Here is a 20,398-nt window from a genome sequence, read left to right on the forward strand (position 1 = left end):
CTCCATCCTCTGTGGCACATGGGAACCACATATGCTTTCCCCATGCTGAAATATGGCATTGAAAAAAGATGGAGTATTTTCAAGGCAGATGCCTCAGATACCCACAATGTGTACCCAGAAGGTCACTGAGATGTCCCACTAACAAGTATACATAAAGTCACACACAGCTTGGTATCCAATGAGACAGACACTTCAAAACTCCCATGGGGCAGCAGATGAAGCCAACACGTGTCCACATGTTTTGTGTGGTCTCTCTATCCACATGGTACTAGTACACAATGTTGGTGCGGTGAATCCCATGAAATGTAAAGTATGTTTGGATGACATTGCACCTACAGGAGTGACACAGTGCACCACTGGGGCTTATAATGGCAATAAAAGCTTGCTGCAGATACATATTTGCTAATGTGGTGGCAACATTTTTTTGCAATGTCCCTTAGCATCACCATGGAGATTCGTGTCTTTATATGAGTTGTGCAGCTCCATGACATGGCATTAATACATTTCTGAATCACTCTGCTATCTTGTTTTGGGTCAATCATTTTTACAGTGTTACAAATTACTATACCATTATATGGCCAATATCATATACTGTGGATGGGACTGCTGCTTGGCATTACCCTAAAGAGGTCAGTATCTCTGAATCACACACTCTCTATACTTGGTTACTTATCATGTAAATTTGCTCACAGAAATGTGGTGGAGTTTTCTAAATCCCAGCAAGTGTTCTTCATTTTGCAAGTATTGATTACATCTGGGACCTCACCTATATTTCCAACCAGCCTTCAAGAGCATAAGCTCCATTCCCTTAAATGGCATATGCCTGATTGTACTCATGGCAGAGCATGATGCTATAAAAGGACTGATTATCTATGTCCTCTATTCCCTTTCACCTACTGACATAATAAGCATCTAAGAATGCTACCCAGTATGTGTGTGCCAGATTATTTTAACGGTGACATACTGAAATGTTTGCATTTATGATTAGTAAGCACACAGCAATAAGAACCATGTAAGTGCTTCTATTCACTCCTAGTTAGATAAGCTTCCTCAATGTCTAAAGTACTTTCATAATCAACAAAGTCAATCAACCAAAATCTAGTCTAAAATAATTTAATACTGAATTATTGCATTGTTCATATAACCACTCTGAATTCTTCAGGCAATTTCCTTTTCCAGGTTATATTCCCATCCTAATTTTTATGTACATGCATACTAAACATTTACAGCACAGAAGCTACCCTTGGTTCAAAATATGGTGGCAAAATGGTAATAGTGGAAGTGAGTAAAAATATCACAGCAACATAATTAAAACAGCCAATCTAGTAACACTCCAACAATGCTGATAAATTCATACATGGGTTCTCAGACATACCTTACTGATCAGCAAGCTTCACTGGATTTGTGTTTCCTTACAATTTATTCCAGAACTTTTATATAAACTTATGCAGAATGAATAGTGAGACTTGCATACATAAAACTATACAGCATATAACTGAATGCTAGCTTTTACATCTCTCATAATCTCAGTTTTCATAAAACGTAAATGCATGCATTACTTTTGATTATTACTTTACCATTTATTGCACGGAATTCATTGCATAAAAATCCAGCTTCCTCGATAATCCTTTCCTCTAATGATTTCTTCCCTAATCCAAAATTCCTCAAGGTTGAAAGTGTAAACCTTCTTTGCTCTTTCCATGATCTTCCATATCGAGCAGATACAACCCCTGCAGATAGAGAATTCAATTTATGTAATTATTTCATTTACAATCTAACTCATACTTCTCACAGCACTGGTTAATATACATTTATGTTAAACGTTATGTTGCTAGAAACCCATAACCATAGTTTTCTGGCATGGTATGCTGTTGCAAATTGAGGTAAATCTTGAATAAAAAATACTAAACATGAGTTGGTGAACATGTAGTCAGTATATGATAAATACCCAAATTCATAGTGGAAGGTTGTATGTTGAGCATACTGCCCCAGCACAGGATGTTACATCACTCCATGTTTTGTCTCTTTCCTGATTTCATTCCCCTGTTTTCTTGTGGAGGCTTCTTGCAAATGCTGTCTTCCTTAAATCTGTCACCCAATCCATTTCCAGTAAGCTTACTAGATTATTTCATTTTTGATCAGCAGATTTGCCCTCTCCTTAAAATAATTAAAACAGCATTTGCATCAGTCAGACAGCAGTTACTACTGTTATTGTTAGTGTACATGAGAAATGAACTAAAATAATTCTCATGAGGCTAGGGACATAATCGGGGGGGGGGGGTTATGGATGAAAACAAGGTACAATGTTTACCTTTCATATAAAGTGTAAAGGAATTAAATATGGCATAAGCTAATAATATATACATAAGGTGTACCTCTAAAACATAAAGGAGTCATACCTGAAGTATTTGCAATGACCAATCAAAGTGACAAACGCATCTTTCCAAAGTATGGTTTTGCCAAAAGAAATAGTCCTGGATAAAAAAAATACAGCCGCACTCTATGCATAAGAGAAAGTCCCCTCCCCAGCCATATGGAGGTCATATCTTCATAGCTCTTTATAACAATTTTTGAGGTTGCTTCAACTTGTATAAAAACATACCTCTTGTCATCATCAGTTTACCCAGGCAGTATCTACAGAACTGCCATTTTAAGCTAGTTTTCACTAAAACAGGTGAAATGACAGGATATCCTAAAATACTGACTTACACAAGGAGCATATTTCTTATGTCTGATCATACTAACCTATTATTTTGTTTCTTAATGGTGTTAGGTTGGGTGTGAGTGTTGATTCAGGGCAACAAGAAGTATATAGTCTGCACTTAGTACAGCTACGAAGCACGACTGGTATTAGATGGTTATGCTAACTGATTACATCATATCAGTATTTCACAGGTTTCATTTGCAAAGGTATTGAAGCATAATCACTCAGCAATGAAACAGAATTGTTACAAGAAATTAAGAAAAAATGAGTGTAAAAACATACTGGACAGGAGCTGTTTAATTGCAGCATCAGTGGCTCAACAGGCAGGACACTTGTCTTCCTTTCCTGCTGTAGTACTTAACTACATTGTGTCTGTTAGTTTTACAGGACTGTAGTATCTAGATTGTGTGGTTTCCCTGTACTTGAGCTCTAAAATCAGCATTTTTACATTGGGTGTTTTCTGACTGCACTCTTGCAGCAGATGTGTGCTATCTGAGTTTGGGGCTGCTGGCTGAAAGCTTATTGTGTGTTTTCCTGAATAGTCTGTAGGCCTTGCTGTTGTGAAGCTTGTTTTTTTCTGATTCTGTATAAGTTCAATGTTTGTGCTAGGCTGCTGTCTATGCAGTGTTGGTTAGCAGTGCCCTGTAAAGATGCAAATGCTTTCAGGTTAAAATTCCCCTTACAAGAATAACTATCTTTGCAACCTTCCCCAGGCCCCCTGATGCTCTAGGAGCATCTGAGTTGCGAGCAGAGCAGCATCACCTTGTTGGATAATTGCAGTTCACACTGAGTGTAGCACACATTCTTTGTCTGTGTGCTATCATCCCAGTCCAGTTAAATCTCCCCAGTCTTCTCCCTGGTTAGACCCAGAGTAAAAAATCTGAAACCATGGATTGGCACTTTCCTGCTATCTCTGTGACCTACTTGGTTGGCATGAGCATCCTGAGGCAATGTGGCAATTGTCTCGTATATACTAACCACTTAATCCTGAAACAAACACAGTATGTAAGAGATGCAGTTACTCTATGAAAATTGAGACAAAACTGTCATATACTGACAAACCAGATGAGAAACAGGTTGCCAGCATACACACATTTCCCTCACTAAATAAGGTCTCAACACATAAACCCACATATGCTGAGGTACTCACAAGTAACTTACCAAAACCTCAGTGACCTCCAATATGCTGCCTTCAGAAACCACATGCAAACAAAACCAAATCAACACCAACCACTATACATAAAAATACAAATCACAGTGTCTCCACAAGCAAGACCCTAATGCAAAACACCACACATTCAGACACCTTGGTCATGGGATACTCCACAGTATGACACACAGATGCCCCCCCCCCCCTCACCAGGTTGGATAAAGAGAGGGTTACAGTCAGTTGCCTGTCAGGCACCAGGGTTTGCTAGATCATGCAGGCACTCAGATCACTCAACCACAAGTGCCAGTATGATGCAGTCGGAGTCTATGTGGTTGTGAATGACATGAGATTTTCCTCCCTGGACTATATGAAGACAGACATGATGGAACTCTCTGAATACATCTTGTACTGAACAGCATTCTATCCTCTCCAAGAATTATACCTCAATACAAACAGAAAATGATTGCCTTCAATAATTGGCTTAGCTACTGGCGTCATTCCAAGGAGATCCAGTATTTGTCAGCCTGGGATGGCATGATTAACAGGCCACACTGCTTTGCCAGAGATCATCTGCATCTGTCACCGCTACACCTTTATATACTGGGCAAGGCATTAGCCACCCCCATTGTGCCTTTTTAGGCAGTGCCAAACCAACAGACATTCCAACATAACAAATTATTTTAATGCCAAGCTGAAGGTACTACTGCTCAGTGCCAGGAGTCATAATAAGAAACTGCACTCCTGGAAACTCTCCTCATCTGGGAGAATGCTCACATCTGTGCAGTTACAGAGACATGGTTCAAGGCTGTGGAAAGCACCCTGGCAGTGCAAGGCTACAATGCCTATCACGCATTCAGACCACCCCCTGAAAAGGAAAAACTGAAAGGAGGAGGTGGAGGTGTTGCTATTTACATACAAAAAAAACAATCTCACCAATAGATTGGTCAAGCAGGATGACTTGCTTGAGCAACTCCATGTCCAGCTGACCACAGGCAAAGTCCCCCACCATATCATCGTTAGCTACAGGTTCCCAACCATGAGCCATGATTTCCACTCCACATATCTGAAGTTAATAGAATCACTTACCATTTAGCCCAACATACTATTCATGGGTGATTTTAACTATGCCTCCGGGGATACATACATGACCACTAACATAAAGGGCTCAGAGATTCCAGGACTTTGTGAATGCAAACGCTCTGGAACAGGGGGTATGCACTCCCACTAGGGCCTCAAAATAGTACTCACAAACATTGAGGAGCATTGCACCCCCCCCCCCACCCAGTGTAATATCTTCATAGGTATGATCAGATCATAAATCCCCCTCCTTTGAAATAAATGTAAGGGTAGAATTCCTATCAAACCCTTAAACTCTAAAGAATTTTTCCAAGGCAAATTACCTTCTATTAAGTGATAACATAGGTAATTCTAAATTATTTTAACCCCAAAACATGGCCGCCTATGCAGATGTATACATGAATGCCCTGTACAACCACTTAAGCAACTGTATAGAAACAGCAATACCTGACTGAACTAAACCCAGGTCTAGCCAGAAAAATAAGTCACCCTGGTGGACCCCTGGCATAAATATAATAAACAACAGAAGGAAGAAATCCTTGTCTAGAAGTAAGTGGGAGGGTGAACAGCAGAGACAAAAAATCCTCATTAGTCTCAATAGGCAAATCTGGGAACTAGTTAAGACTTCAAAAGCCATATACAGGACTAAAACAACCTCCCAAGCAAAGGATAACCACAAAGCATTTTTTTAATTATGTCCAAAACCTTAAGGGAAACACTGAACAATGTGCTGAGTTGGCTGTAGATGGCATTACTTACAGTATATGCAACCTGAAGAAATTGCAAACCTGCTGGCCAATAAATTCAGCTCATATTTCACCCCCTCATCACCTCGGGTCACTCCCCATAAAATAATCCCTACCATTACTTTGCCTTTTATCACAAAAGAACATGTCATCACTACGCTCTCTACAGGACGAAACACTGCATCAAAGGGCCTTGATGGAATCCCAGAGTACCTATTAAATCACTTGAAACATGACCTAGCAGACACATTCAGATCTCTATTTAATCGGGTCTATATTAAATAACCGAACGCTTAAAATGTCGAGTACGACATACTCGAACACTTTTCAGCTAATGTTTATTTAATCGATAGCTCGAAATGTCATAATTCAGAATGTAGAAAAGTTTTGTTTGGCCAACTCCTTCTCCCATGTGCTGTCGGATGCTACACTAACTGAAAGCAATATAAACATGAATATGTATGCGATGCACTCAACATATTCGGGCACTTTCCTTCAATTTACAACAAGCAATGTATTTTTGTACCTCTTTTGAACCATGGTAATAACCTGTTCATTTAATGCGTAGTTCAGTATTTAATTCCTTTTGTGTTACTGCACGTCCTTCGGAAGCAGCAGTGCTAGTTATGTATATCTGTGTTGTAGTGATCGTTGTGTTATGTTTACTTTGCAGTTAGTATGTAAGGTAGTGTATTGCGATAGTTTCATGGTTAGACTTTGGTGTTTAGTTTTATTTACGGAATTCTTGGTTGAAGTAGTTTACATGATGTGATACGTGACGTATTTTAGTGCTGGCCAAACAAAACATTTCGAAACTCCTATTTACGATATTTACAGCTGTCGATTATGTAAACGTTCGCTTAAAAGTGTTCGAGTATGTTGTACTCGACATTTTAAGCGTTCGTTTATTTAATATAGACCCATTTAATCACAGCTTGTAGACAGGTTTTGACCCAATAGAGTGGAGGACAGCAACAGTCATCCCTCTGCACAAGGGGGACCATCAAAGGACCCAGGAAACTACCAACCCATAAGTCTGACTAGCCACATGTGCAAGGCTATGGAAAAGATAATCCCGGGCCTGATTAACAATGACATAGGAAATCTCCGGTGTCTATATCCAATCCAGTTTAGCTTTGTCGAGGGCAGGTCCTGCCTGTTCAGTCTGGTGGACATCTTTGAGAAGGTCACCAAGGCCATGAATGGGGGTAAGACAGTGCATACTGCCTATCTTGACCTGGCCAGGGCATTTAACACAATATCTCACTCAGGAATTATAGACAAACTCACAAAATAGGGCATAAACCACTACTTCACTAGACATGTAGCCACATGGCTCACAGGTAGAACACTTTGTTAGAGTGGGGGAATCCACATCCAACAAAAAGCCTATTCACCAGTGAAGCTCAGTGCTGGGCCCTCTCCTGTTTCAGATATATTTCTCAGATGTCAAGGCAAATGTGGATGGCTTTTGGCTGACCTATTTTGCTGATGACTGTAAGTTGGGGCTTATCATAGACTTTCCATACAATGTTGATATCCTACATAAAGGTCTGACACAGACTAATGATTGGTGTCAGAGCCATGGTCTCAAACTAAATGTGAAGAAGTGCATAATAATACCTTTTGGAAAATCAAATACCCCTGTCAATTACAACTTTGACCACTATGTGTCCACAGTGGTGAGGAAATCCTTCTATGTGGCTCAGCTTATAAGTAAGGGCATGACATCCATATCTAAGATTGTCATAGTATCATTGTACTTGGCTCTAATTACATCAATAATCGAGTCCAGTGTACCCTTTGGCTTGTACCTCTCCAGACACCTGAGACAGTTAGAGTGTCTTCAGATTTTTCTTGCCAAAATGTACAGGGTATAACCAACATGTCATATGTGGACCAATTAAAATCCCTATCACTGTATTCAGTTTCCCACCAATTACTGAGGGGTGATCTGTGCCTGACCTACAAAGCAGTCTCTGACCCAGCCATGATGGAAATGCTATTTATTTCCAAAACTAACTGCATGAGGCTTACCTGCTCCAAATATCTAAACATGATCCATGACATGAATAGACCATGCTGGAGAGACATATACGTGTCCCAGAGATTGCCCCCCTCTGGAATAAGCTTCCTTTTCACTTGAAGTGTGGCCCTTCCCTGACCATCTTGAAGTGCAATCTGGACCAATGGATGGGAAATCGCAAATTCACTTCTGTGGTGGCACCCATATCCCTTATGGATCGAGGCAGTTTGTAAAAATTGTCAAAAACCACTTACTGTTATCTTTCCACTAGGAATAGAACATTGGGTAAAATCTGGATAAACCTGGCTAGATATGTAAGGACTCTTGAGCCATTAGCCTAATAATCTCCTATGAACCTATGAAAATCACAAGGCTGTGTGGTCTATCCCCACCACAGGTTCTTAGATTAATTTCCAGTACTAACTCTGCAGTGCAGCATGAGGGGGAGCTGCACTCTTGAGTGTGGTGTCCTTTGGATGAAATGTTAATCTGAGATCATGTCAGCCTAATGTGATGGTAGCTCTAATGGATGTAGATTGTACAAGATCCAAATGAGCTTATTGAAAGAAAGAGTTTGTTGGTGCCTTGGCCAAATTTCCATTTGTTAGTAAAAATACCTCCTCAGGTCCACCAAGAAAAGAAAACACTGGCCTAGTGGAACTAACCTACTCAACAATGAAGAAATAAAAAATAATTGATCAAGATATAAATTGATCAAGATATAATTTACAAATTTATTTATTAGATAAATAGATCCATGCACTTTAAAGAAATATTCTGAGAGAATATGAAGTGGCTCATGCTAATAACACTTTACTCTTTGTGAGGTCTACCTAGCAATCATCATAAGAACCAATAACTCACCAGATGAGCTCAGGAACTCATCTGTTATCCCTTATATTTGTGGGAGGATCCTACTGCCAAAATAGTAAAGGTTAAAAAATTTGCTTCTGTAACCTTGGTTATAAGGATTGCTATTGTAACAATTAACAACTGCTTTATCCCACTAATTTTATAAAAGCTTGTTGTAGTCACTCTAGTGACATACACCGATAAAGCCCTGACTACGGCCCAGGTGACCTGGGTTCAATTAGTAGCTCAGTGACTGACAGAGCTTCTCAAGGGTGGGTGGGTCCATGAGCACTTACGATGTAAGTGTGTATCCCTAGTGGAGGCTGTGGATGGCACATGGCAGGCATACCTACAGGAGAGTTTAAAAACTGGAGACATGGCTGAGCTGCTGTGGAGTTGGGGTGATATGCTGCAAGTCTCCCTTGCATCACTGCTCCCAATCTAATACAGGGGTTCACATATGGGAGACTGAAATGGGTAGGGCATAAGTAAACCCTCAATGGATGCACAGCCGAGTTCCTAGATGCCTTGTTCTGTGACTGACCCCAGCAGTGTATACTGGATTAAAGTCTGGGAGTGGAAGTCAACAGCTGGTGGACATTGTGAGGACAGTTATCAGGGTGCTGAGGTTCTATACTGATAAACAGTGCACAAGGGAAGCCACAAAGAAAAGTGAAGGATGCCCTGACAGCACTTAAGCCACAGTAGTGTCTGGTCATGTACTGAAACAAATAGCCTTTGCTGTTATCTGTGTTTCAACTGTTTCAAAGCATCTGACAGTTAATTTGTGCCAAGTAGCATATTTAATTCATTTAATCTGCCCAGTGATGTTAAATCTCTGTCACTTTTTTTAACTCTTTGCTCCCATTGTCTGTCAATCATCAGCCTCATCCATGTCCAACAGGCCCATTCTTTCCCTGTCACTGGAGTGATTGATGGCCAGTACAGACCATCATTCAGACAGCTGTCAGGGGTGATTAGAGGGTTTCTACTTATTGCTTCCTCCATCCGTATCGGATGCACCAGGTGAGGCATATGGGAGGGGTGCACAATGGGATGACAGTGAAGGACATCCCTGCAATTCCACAAGGGGCATTCCCTCAAGGCATCCCTACCACATCCCAGAGGCATGGGAGGTGAACTTACTAGTCTCCACTGGAAGTTCACACTACCCAGTATGACCCAAGTGCATACAACTCATCCATCCCCATGGAAGAGGTTAGAGGCTATGTCACCCTCACTTCTCCACCCTCTTTGTCTGGAACCTTCAGCATCAGGGCTGCTAATCGAACCCCAGTCACCCTAGACATAGTCAAGAATCTGCCAGGAAGTCACTGGCATTCAGGTTAAAGAAAAGGCAATCAGCACCATTAAAGCCAAGGGCCTTACACTTACTACATCAGCAGGTATTAATAAAGCTTTTCAAGAATATAACTCTACACTGTACTCTAAATGTATGCCTTCTCCACAGACAAATGATATTATGCAGTGTCTTAACAAGCTTAATCTTCCTCAGCTCTCTCACTCAGATAAAATCTCTTTATTCAGATCCTTCTCTGCAGAAATACATGAGTCAGTCAAGAATGCACCAAGTGACAAAGTCCCTGGCTGGTACAACACAACAGTCACTTTGTATAAATAATTGTTGCCCCAATTAGTACCACTGCTAAGTTTAGTATTTCAAGATTTGTTCAACATTGAAAACTCCTCAGTCTCATTTAAATAATATTTAATAACGGTATTACCCGAGCCAGTTAAAAACCCACAGTATGTACATTACTACAGTTCATTATCCCTTGCATGCACCAGAGATAAGCTCTGTGCCAGAATAATAACAAGCAGACTCCTGCTTGCTTTGCTGTCCTGTGTTCACCCTTCTCAAGTGAGTTTTGTAAAGGTCAGAACTAGCATAAATCACCTGCAAACCGTTGTCAAATAATTGTCCAGATTTTCACAGAATGTCCATATTTTTGCCTCTTAGTTTGGATCATTTCCTCATAAAATCTGTGGTTTTCTGGCAAATCATTGAGAATCAAAGTCCCTAATGAATGTCAGACATTTGAGATTCAGACTTCATATCATTCAAAAAATACATATTAATACAAAATCTGTTTATAAGAGCAATATTTAAAATTTTTCCCTATTTTGGGGCTTTTGTCCCCTCCCCCAAATTATTTCGATTTGCCCAGGTTTCTTGCAGTGAGAGGTTGAGAGGCATGATTATGTATTTTTCTCCTGCGGCAATAATTTCTGTGCATTTTGAAAAAAATCTGTTGTTTCAGTAAGGTGACAGTATATCTGGACTGCAGTTCATCATTTACCAGTTATAAAAAGAATTACAAAATCTCTACATCCAGTCTTTTTCAAAAGTAATAAATAATTTGGTTATTTCCTGCTCTTTCTCTCTCTTAGTAAATACGCATGCCAGGGCTGCTTCTTTCTCCAACCTTGTAACCTTGTTCATTCTGGCAAAAGAGTCACTTATTAATGGATCCATAATAATCTTAGACTGAAAGAATGGGCCCCTTTACAAACTGAACTCAATGTACTAGTATTTGATGTTGACTCTGTGTGTGTGTGTGTGTGTGTGTGTGTGTGTGTGTGTGTGTGTGTGTGTGTGTGTGTGTGTGTGTGTGTGTGTGTGTGCGTTTTCTGAAAACCCATTAAAAATGCCAGAATGTTCAACACCCTTTTAAATGAGTTCTATACCCTACCCATTCACAAAGGTAGCAAATCTAAAATGTAGCTATTTGCAGTGATTTATTTGCCCAGAACTCTTTGCTTTGGCACATTTGTGGAGAAGGTTTCATCTCGCCTTCCCTGGTAGGATCAATGAATTAAAAATGATCTTTTTATTTAGCATTTTATCTTTTGAAGCACGTCGGGTATGCAAATGGTTTACGAAAATCCAGAAGCTGTTTGAGTAGTTTAATTGGAATGTTAGAAGATGTAAACAAAAACAATTATTTGATGTGATAATTCCACTTTTGGACATTCTGACCTTGCGATTGAGGAAGAGATTCTGTTTTGACTATCCTTGAAGAGGACTTTTATAACATCCTCTCAAATCTCCCTGTCAAAGTTAACAGCTGGACAATTGGCACTTACCAGTCCATTACAGGCAAATTTAATTTAAGCTCTAGAGAAATCTGGAGATATTTTAGATCAGGTATTTTATTACCTCTTCATTTTGTATAGGTTGATCAAGGATACTACAGGGAACCTCCAGCAAATAATACTTCATTTGTGCAACACAAGGAGCAAGCCACACAAGTATGCTCCACACACTTTTGCAGGACACTCCTAGAGCCACACTCTTTAGTTACACACCAGTTATGTGACATTTTCTTTTTGCAAAGAGTTATAGGGCAGCAGTCAGCTTACCATATTTTATGTTGACCTTCATTTTTTTCTATTTCCACAGACTCTGCAGGACTCCAAAATTATGGGAATGTCAGATTAGGTTTTTGTATGGTGTTGTTAGCTACTTGTTTGTAACATGGAATCAGAATATTCAAGGTCGATGTTCTGCATGTCGTGCACAATCTCCACGTTGATACAACACATACATTCTGGGACTGATCTTGAGTTAGTGATGTATAGGAGGAAAATGGGCACATAGCTAAGCATGGGTTACTGGATCCTCATCTCTTCCATGTGACTGAGAAGTTTACCAATAAACCCGAGGGCAAGGGTACTACAAGTAGGAGTAATTACTAATCTGTATAATGCCGCTCACTGGAAATTAGAGATGGACTTCTTTGTCTTTGAGTTTTGATGCTTCATTCATAGGTATGAAAGGTTACTGTAGGCAGAAACGGCAAAAGGGGAAACCACACCACAGAACAGCATACTTCACTTATGATTAATGGTATATGCTGTTCTATTCTGCAAGTTGGTCCATCTGGGAATCTAGTTTGCTTTATGTCCAGGTAAGGTTCCTCTCCATTTAATATCAGTTTGGCTTGTACATGTGGTTAAGTTGTAATTAACAAATCTGTCTTCATCAATTGTATACAATGCTGCCTCATTAAGCTTATCCTTCTGTAGCATGGTACCAGTTAATATGCTGGTGTAGTTGTTCATGTATACATTATGGTAATTTAATGTTTTATTTGGTTTTCCTTCTTTGATTGTGTTACTGCTCATTGTTTACACATATTATAGTTTTGCAATTAAAAAAAAATCTGTTATTATTTATAGTTCTGATACCAAGTATTTTTATTTGACCTTTCAGATATCACTTGTCTAAATAAGCTATAAATATTATTTTCCCATCCCCCACTTATCCTACAAGCACACCAAATACTGATTTGTCTTCATTAAAAGACTAGAAATATACACACTGGGCTTACTTCTCATTGTGCCCATTTCATAATATGGGGTAAACATTTACCAGCTGTTAGCAATTTAACAATTTTAAATAAACAATCAAAGCTTTGACTTGTGACCATTATGCACTAAGACTTTCATTTGACTCCCGAGGATTAATTATTTAATAACAAATGAAGAAGAAGATGAAAAAGAAGAAGAGAGAAAACCACTAAACAGTGATATGGCTTACTAAACAGATTAAGTGCAAAAGCTGACCTTTTAATGTCCATATACTCACTTGGAAGGGCTTAACAGAAGTCAGCACTCAAACTATGTTGGGCAATGCTTGCTAGCTGTAATGTGTAGTGCAGTTTGTAAACATGACTATACCGGCATTTGCTGTAATGAGTAGATGGTATGTTTGCTTACATACCAGGCTCTTTTTTGCCTTTTTGTATGTGCGCCTGATTCGTTATGTTGCTGATGTCTGTATATTACATATGAACCTTCCAAACTTTTGTAGCTGTGGTATAAGACGACAACTGCAGATGTCACCACAGCAGTAACTTTAACCTGGTTTCCACAATTCAGCATAGTTACACTCTGACAAAGTAATTTTTGTCTGATAACTTTTGTTCAGGTTTGTTTGATTACAGGTTTTGAAACTGGTCTGACTGAAGTGAGCTGGTGGTACACCACAGTGTTTTTTTTCACTTTTCCTCACTGTGGCATAACTACGGAGTTAGTATGTATAAGTTAGAGGGTACAATGGGCCTCAAGGCAAATTTTTCTGTTTATATGTTTTTGCAAGTTATGATTTTCAGCATTCAAACATTATTGAAGGATGAATAGAAGGAGCATCAGGAAAAAAGCAAAGACAGTAATTCTGATATTCAGCCAACAAAATGCCATTGGGGATTACTTTTCTGTCAAAACTGCAAGGCTTGGATATTAGAAGGCACTATTATGAACAATAAACTTTTTTTCCAGAAGTATTTCCCAAGTTACAGGCATTCCTTTGACTGCAACCATTCAGAACTGATGAAAAGATGTATTTATATAATTTCACAATTTATCCAAATCTCCACAATCTGTATCTAGTAAAAGGAGAAGCAATGGCTCCAGTTTTACATTTTTGGGACACTATAAAATGAACTTTAAATTCATTGTCAGGTTTTCAGAAATTATTTGCCTGTATGCCTCAAACAAACTAGGTGGCAGAACTTATTTTCGGTACAGAAAAGAAACAAGCAGTTTTCAGGTAGACTTGTCATTATTTTTTCATAATCTTCAAACTTTCTGTACTCATAATAAAATTACATTCTTGTAACTATCTCTTCAACTGATACCGAGGGCTACTGGCTCTTCAGGGACATTTGACAGAAACTTGGAAGCAGTTGATACCAAAGTTTTATCTTTACAGCATTAGTTTAGACTTGAATAAAGACAGCAAAATGGATTGGGTCACTGCATTTCAATATCTAGCAGGTTATGATACAATTAATATTCGTAACATGTTTAACTTAACTAAACAGCAACAGTCTGATTTAGATACTACAATGTTTACGTTTCAGCAGTACTATGAGCCTAATAGGAATCTGCCATATATTCACTATCTGTTTTTCACTACAAATCAAGGTTCACAAGACAGTATTGAAGCATATGTAACTGATGTGAGAAAGAGAGCTACAGTCAGTAATTATGTGGATTTATACTATTCTTTCCTGAAAGACAGAATCATATGTAGTATCAAATAAGACTGAAAAGTAAACTTTTGTTTCAAATAGAGTAAACATTAGAAAAAGCTATGAATTTTTGTAAAGCAAAGGGGGATCATGGAAAAATGGGGACCTAGGCAAGGTAATGGATTCGGGCCACTAGCCCCTCCCACAAGCCATTCTAGTGTCTCATCACTTGGCTATTTCTCCAGTAAGCAATGAAACAGAACACATGAACATAATGAGAAAACTGCCCATTTCAGAAGATTTCAACCATAAAACACCCCTCAAACTTCTGACATTACAATCCACCAATATCAGTCAATATGCATAATCTTTACAAAAGTAAAAGTCATCTGAATAATTACACATTAAATGGATTTGTAAATAATGAAGAGATTGCTGCTACCAAACAACTTTATACTTCAGTGTTTCATCTACAAATTCAGTGCCTGCTGCACTTTAATGAATAAATTGCCTGTTACATTAAAACATGGTAAGCTGCTAATATTGCAATAGGGAATGGATGGAAAACTGATAGGTTCATAGTTACTAGGCATCTCATTCAAAGGAGGACACACTCAGGACTGCAGTGCCCCCCCTTTAAAGTACAGCATCAAAAACAATAAGATACCTGTTATGCTACTAGTGCTTTCAAACTCTCTAGCACAAATAGTAATGATCATTTGATACACAAAACAGTTGCACATTGAAAACACACAGCACAACCAACAGTAAACTGCTCTTCCCTTGAAGCTTACATTTCCTTGCAAATGTACTAAAGCTCACAATTCCTTGAAAATGCAATGAAACTCATATCATAGTTGCTGGAGAGGATCTGGGCTGCTGTCACCAGTAACTAAGGTACGTGCTTTGAACCTGGTTAAATTAACTAACATGTCTTCTCTAACTAGGGCATTACAAACACACACACGCACACACACATGCATACATGCGCACACACACACACACACACACACACACACACACACACACACACACACACACACACACACACACACACACACATTATCTGATGGCACAGATTATCTGAATTAATTGTTCTGGACTGGTGAAGTCCTAAAGGAACTGCAGAGGTTCATAGGTTCATAGGTTCATAGGTTCATAGGTAGGTACTAGGCTATCGGCCCAAGGACCTACGTAAGCCTAGCCAACAAGGTTCCCTGGCTTACGCCACCCAAGAAAGTTATTTTCCTGTGCCACTGTCGAGCAGAGACACAGAAGTGATCCCCGAGTGTATTTCCTATTTCCCATCCACTCATCAAGATTTTTCTTGAAGAGTGCTAATGAAGAACTTTGCTTGACATAGATGGGTAGCCTGTTCCAGAGTATGGGAAGTCTCTGGGACAGGAATCTATCCCTCCAGCATGTCCTGTTTATTGTGATGACAAGGTTTAGGTCCCTAGAGCATGTAGCTTGGAGGGATTGGGATTTCTTTAGGTGTAGCATGTCCAACAGCTCTTTGTTTGACATAGCTTTATATGTTAGGCAGAGATCACCTCAGAGTAGGCAATATGCTGTGGAGTAAAGCTGGAGTTTTTTGAGACGGTCAGTGAAGGGCATTTGTCTGAGGCCAGTAATCCTCTTTGTGAGGTACTTCTGTGGCCTTTGCAGCTGTTGCAGATGTCTTGTGAGGTACATTCCAAAAGGGGCATTGTACTCTATAATGGGTCTAATGAGTGTCAAGTAGAGGGGAACAATGACCTCTTTTTTTCCTGGATGAGAACCCTTTTATGATGAGGTGTGCCATGTAGAAGAACTTCCTGACTAATGTGGCGATGTGACTATCAAAGGAGAGACTACTATCCACCTGGGTCTCAAGGTCTCTTATCATGCATTCTGTGTTAAGTAGATTTCTGCCTATGTGGTAGTTCATAGGTACAGAGTTTTTACCAAAGGGGATGGCACTGCACTTTTTGGCACTGAGCTTGATGCCATGGCTCTGACACCAGGCATCTGTCTCAGCGAGGCCCTTCTGTAGGATGTCCACATCATTTGGGGACTTGACTATGGCTCCTAGTTTGCAGTTATCTGCAAACTTCATTAGCCAGAGGCCTTCTGTGATAGCCTGTACTTCAGAGAAGTAGATACCAAACAGGAGGGGTCCCAGGACGGAACCCTGTGGTACTCCACTTGTCACTGCTTTGAGGTCAGATTTGGAGTCTGCAACTTTTACAGTGTGGGTTCTGTCAGTGAGCCAGTTAGCAACCCATCTTGTGACGTATAGATTTATACCTAGTTTAGTGGGTTTAGCTATAATTCCAGAATGGGGGATGGTGTCAAAAGCCTTGGCGAGGTCAAGATAGGCTGTGTGAACCACCTTACCCTCATCTACAGCTTTGGTGACTGCCTCAAAGAAGTCGATCAGGTTCAGGAGGCATGATCTGCCTTTCACAAACCCGAACTGGGTGGGATCCAGAGTTTGGAGGTTACCAATATCTTTGTTTATGAGTTCCATGATGATACGTTCCATGGCCTTGCAGACCAGGCTCATCAGACTAATAGGTCGATAGTTCCCAGGATCAGTGGTGGCTCCCCCTTTGTGGAGTGGGATAACTGTTGCTGTGCACCATTCAGTGAGCACAAAGCCTGATGCGAGGCTATTATTGAACATGGTGCTTAAGTGGGGAGCCCGTTCATTCTGAAGTTCATATAAAACGCAGCCTGGGATGTTTTCTGGTCCCATGGATGCTGTGTTTTTGGCCTTAAAGAGTGCTGCTTTTACCTGCGTAGTTGTGATTACAGGGACTCTGCATTCCTCCTGTATAGATATGAGCCCTTTAGAGGTGAGAGGGGGGAAGTTAGCACTGAACCTATCTGCCAGGATGTTGGCAATATCAGTTGGTTCTGTAATTTTCGTGCCTTTGTGCCATAACTCAGAGCAGATCTGGGTGTTGCCATCGAGATTCTTGACATAGCTATAGAATGCTTTGTGGTTGTCCTTGGAATTAGTGATGATTTTGTTTTCATAGCTAGCTTTGGAGGATCTTATAAGGGATCTCAGCTTCTTACTGAGGCTGACCAGGGAGCTCCTGCACTCATGAGATTTTACTCTCTTTTGCAACAGTCTCTTCCTTCTGTTGTACAGTTTATTTGTGGCAGGGGACCACCAGATTGGTTTATTTTTTTGGTCCTGTTTGGGATAGCACAATCCATGCACTTGTGTAAGTGCTTATAGAGTGCATTTGTGGAGGATTCAGCAGTTGTAACTATATTGTCCATCTGCATGGGTGTCATGAAGTTCACCACTTTTGTCTTAAGAAGCATGAAGTTGGCTTTGGAGAAATCTTTTACTGTGGTTTCCTTAATGGGGTGTGGGGGTGGGATGTGGATATCAAGGGTGATTAGCTTATGGTCAGATCGGACCAACGAGGAGCTGACTTCAGGTGTGGAACACCGGTCACTCATGTTAGTAATGACTAGGTCTAGGATATTGTTGCCCCTGGTGGGGGTGTGGATAAGTTGATTTAGGGCATTGGAGTTTATGAATTCCAGAAAGCGTTGAGCTAAGGAGTTGGTACATGAGTAGTTCTCCCAGCTGATGGTGGGGTAGTTGAAGTCACCCATTATTAGGGTGTTTGGTTGAAACCTAATATTTTCCGGTACATCAAGAAAAGAGGAGTGGGAATCCTGGGGCATGGTGGGGGTCTGTAGCAGGCTACAATTTGGATTGCAGTTTTTTCCAGAGTTAGTTGCACTTGGATAACCTCGGATGCATTGTGCTGAGCAACTAGCCTGGAGGTGTGGATATCCTTAATGAATATGGACACACCTCCACCTTTGGTGTTTCAGTCCAGGTTACATGGCCAAAAAGTGTGGTATGAGTTATAGCCTGGTAGTGCAGGGGTGCTCTCTGGAGCCTTGAACCAGGTCTCGGTCACAGCAGGGATATCGATGTTCTCCATTTTAAGGAGTGCATCGAGTGAGTGCATTTTGAGATTTAGACTTCTAGCATTGAGTAGCATAACCCTCAGTTTTTGTTTGCCTTTTCCTGTTATGGTGGAGAATTTGTTATTTGAACCTTGCCTAAAAAGGCACTATAGGGGCAGCAAGAGCCTCAGCCAGTATCCAGAATCCCAGGGGCGACAGGTGCAGGCCATCTGTGGCAAAGCATCATGGTCTGTCGACCATGTCATCCCAAGCAGACAGATACTGGATCCCCTTAGAATGACACCAGAATCTTATCCAGTTGTTGAAGTCAATCATTTTGTCCTTGTACTGTGGTATAATTCTGGGAGATGGCAGAATGCTACTCAGGGCTAGGGTCATACGTCATACCTGCCTGGGCTACAAGATTGGACAGCTCTTCCATGTCTCTTTTCATGTAGTCCCAGGGAGGTACATCTCAGGTCATTCACACCAACATGGACAATGGCAGAGTCATATTTGTACTTTTTGTGGAGTGACCTGAGTGCGTGGGTTTTGTGGCGGATCCTGGCACCTGACAGTAACCTTCTCCTTGTTTAGCCTGGTGAGTGGGACATCAGTGTGCCTGACTATAGAGTCAGATTGACTAGTGTGTTGGGTACGTTGTTTTGCCTTATTGGCTGTGGTTGGGTGGCACACTGAGCCTATGGGCTATGTAAAGCGTAGAAACAAGGAATTTGCAAAAAGCTAAAGCAGTTTATTTGTTGGAGGAGATTACACACATACACACACACACACACACACACACACACACACACACACACACACACACACACACACATACACACACACACACACACACACACACACAGACACACACACACACACACACACACACACACACACACACACACACACACACACACACACACACATGTTCAACAGTATAACAAAAAAATCCCCTATCCATTTGTCTTGAGCTTGCTTCTTAAAATCCTTAGCTATGTTTCAGTTTAAATGTATTTGTATTATCCTAAAGACGTGTGCACAGATACTACAAAGGATGCACTCTGCCTGTGTCCTTAAAGAAGAAATATAGCACATGCAGAGTGCATTCTTAAAGAAGAAATGCAAGTTTGTGGTGGGACCCCCTAGCCTGTGGGCCCTAGGCGACTGCCTAGGTTGCCTATTGCTGGATCTGGCTCTGATGCAGAGCAGCACAGTAAACCAGTGTTCAAATGATAAAGATAGTATAAGACTTAGTCATCTATCAAATTAAACTGAAGCTGAAGCCTGTTGACAATAGATAACATGCTACATAGAATTGAAAGTCTCTGCCAGATGTATGCACAATTTAACAACAAACTACTCGAGTAGTACAGCAACATAACTGAACTCTACAATAAAAGAAAACAATCCTTAAAGTAAATAGCAGATCTAAAGTCCCTGGACTCAAGGATAATGTAAAAAAAATGGCTAGAAAAAAATAAAAAATACTATTAGGTCTAATAAAGCAGTCCATGAACTTAGGCTAACATCTGAAGTTAAGGATAATTACAAATCATTCTTTAGCTACATTAGGAAATGAAGAAATAACACTGAAAAATACTCTGAGCTTATTCATAATAACAGCACTTACTCTGATCCAGTAAACATTGTCAATATACTACCAAAGAAATTCAATGTAAATTTTACTCCAGAGACAATGTTCTAAAGCCTTCTTATCCTGGAATTTCTCATACTTCCTGTCGTTATTAAAGAAGATGAATTGAAGGTAGTCTCCAAGACTAAAAATACTTCCTCAATGGGACCTGATAATATACTTGGATGTTTAATAGACACTACTAAAAAGCTCAGAGAGAGAGAGAGAGAGAGAGAGAGAGAGAGAGAGAGAGAGAGAGAGACACTCCTTGACTATTTAAC

The 20,398-nt window shown here is 40.2% G+C and overlaps 1 protein-coding gene across 1 annotated transcript in view; it reads right to left on the bottom strand.

The window, feature by feature from the left end:
* Positions 1 to 20,398, bottom strand: part of LOC122797659 (cytochrome P450 2D15-like) — a 685,649-nt gene that overhangs the window by 454,150 nt on the left and 211,101 nt on the right. Inside the window, exon 3 of the mRNA XM_044066203.1 lies at positions 1,578 to 1,730. Coding sequence (XP_043922138.1) covers positions 1,578 to 1,730 — 153 coding nt within the window. The remainder of the gene's footprint in view (positions 1 to 1,577; positions 1,731 to 20,398) is intronic.

This window comes from Protopterus annectens, chromosome 1.part0, assembly GCF_019279795.1.
Source record: "Protopterus annectens isolate FY-2018-M chromosome 1.part0, PAN1.0, whole genome shotgun sequence".
Classification (NCBI taxonomy): domain Eukaryota; kingdom Metazoa; phylum Chordata; order Ceratodontiformes; family Protopteridae; genus Protopterus; species Protopterus annectens.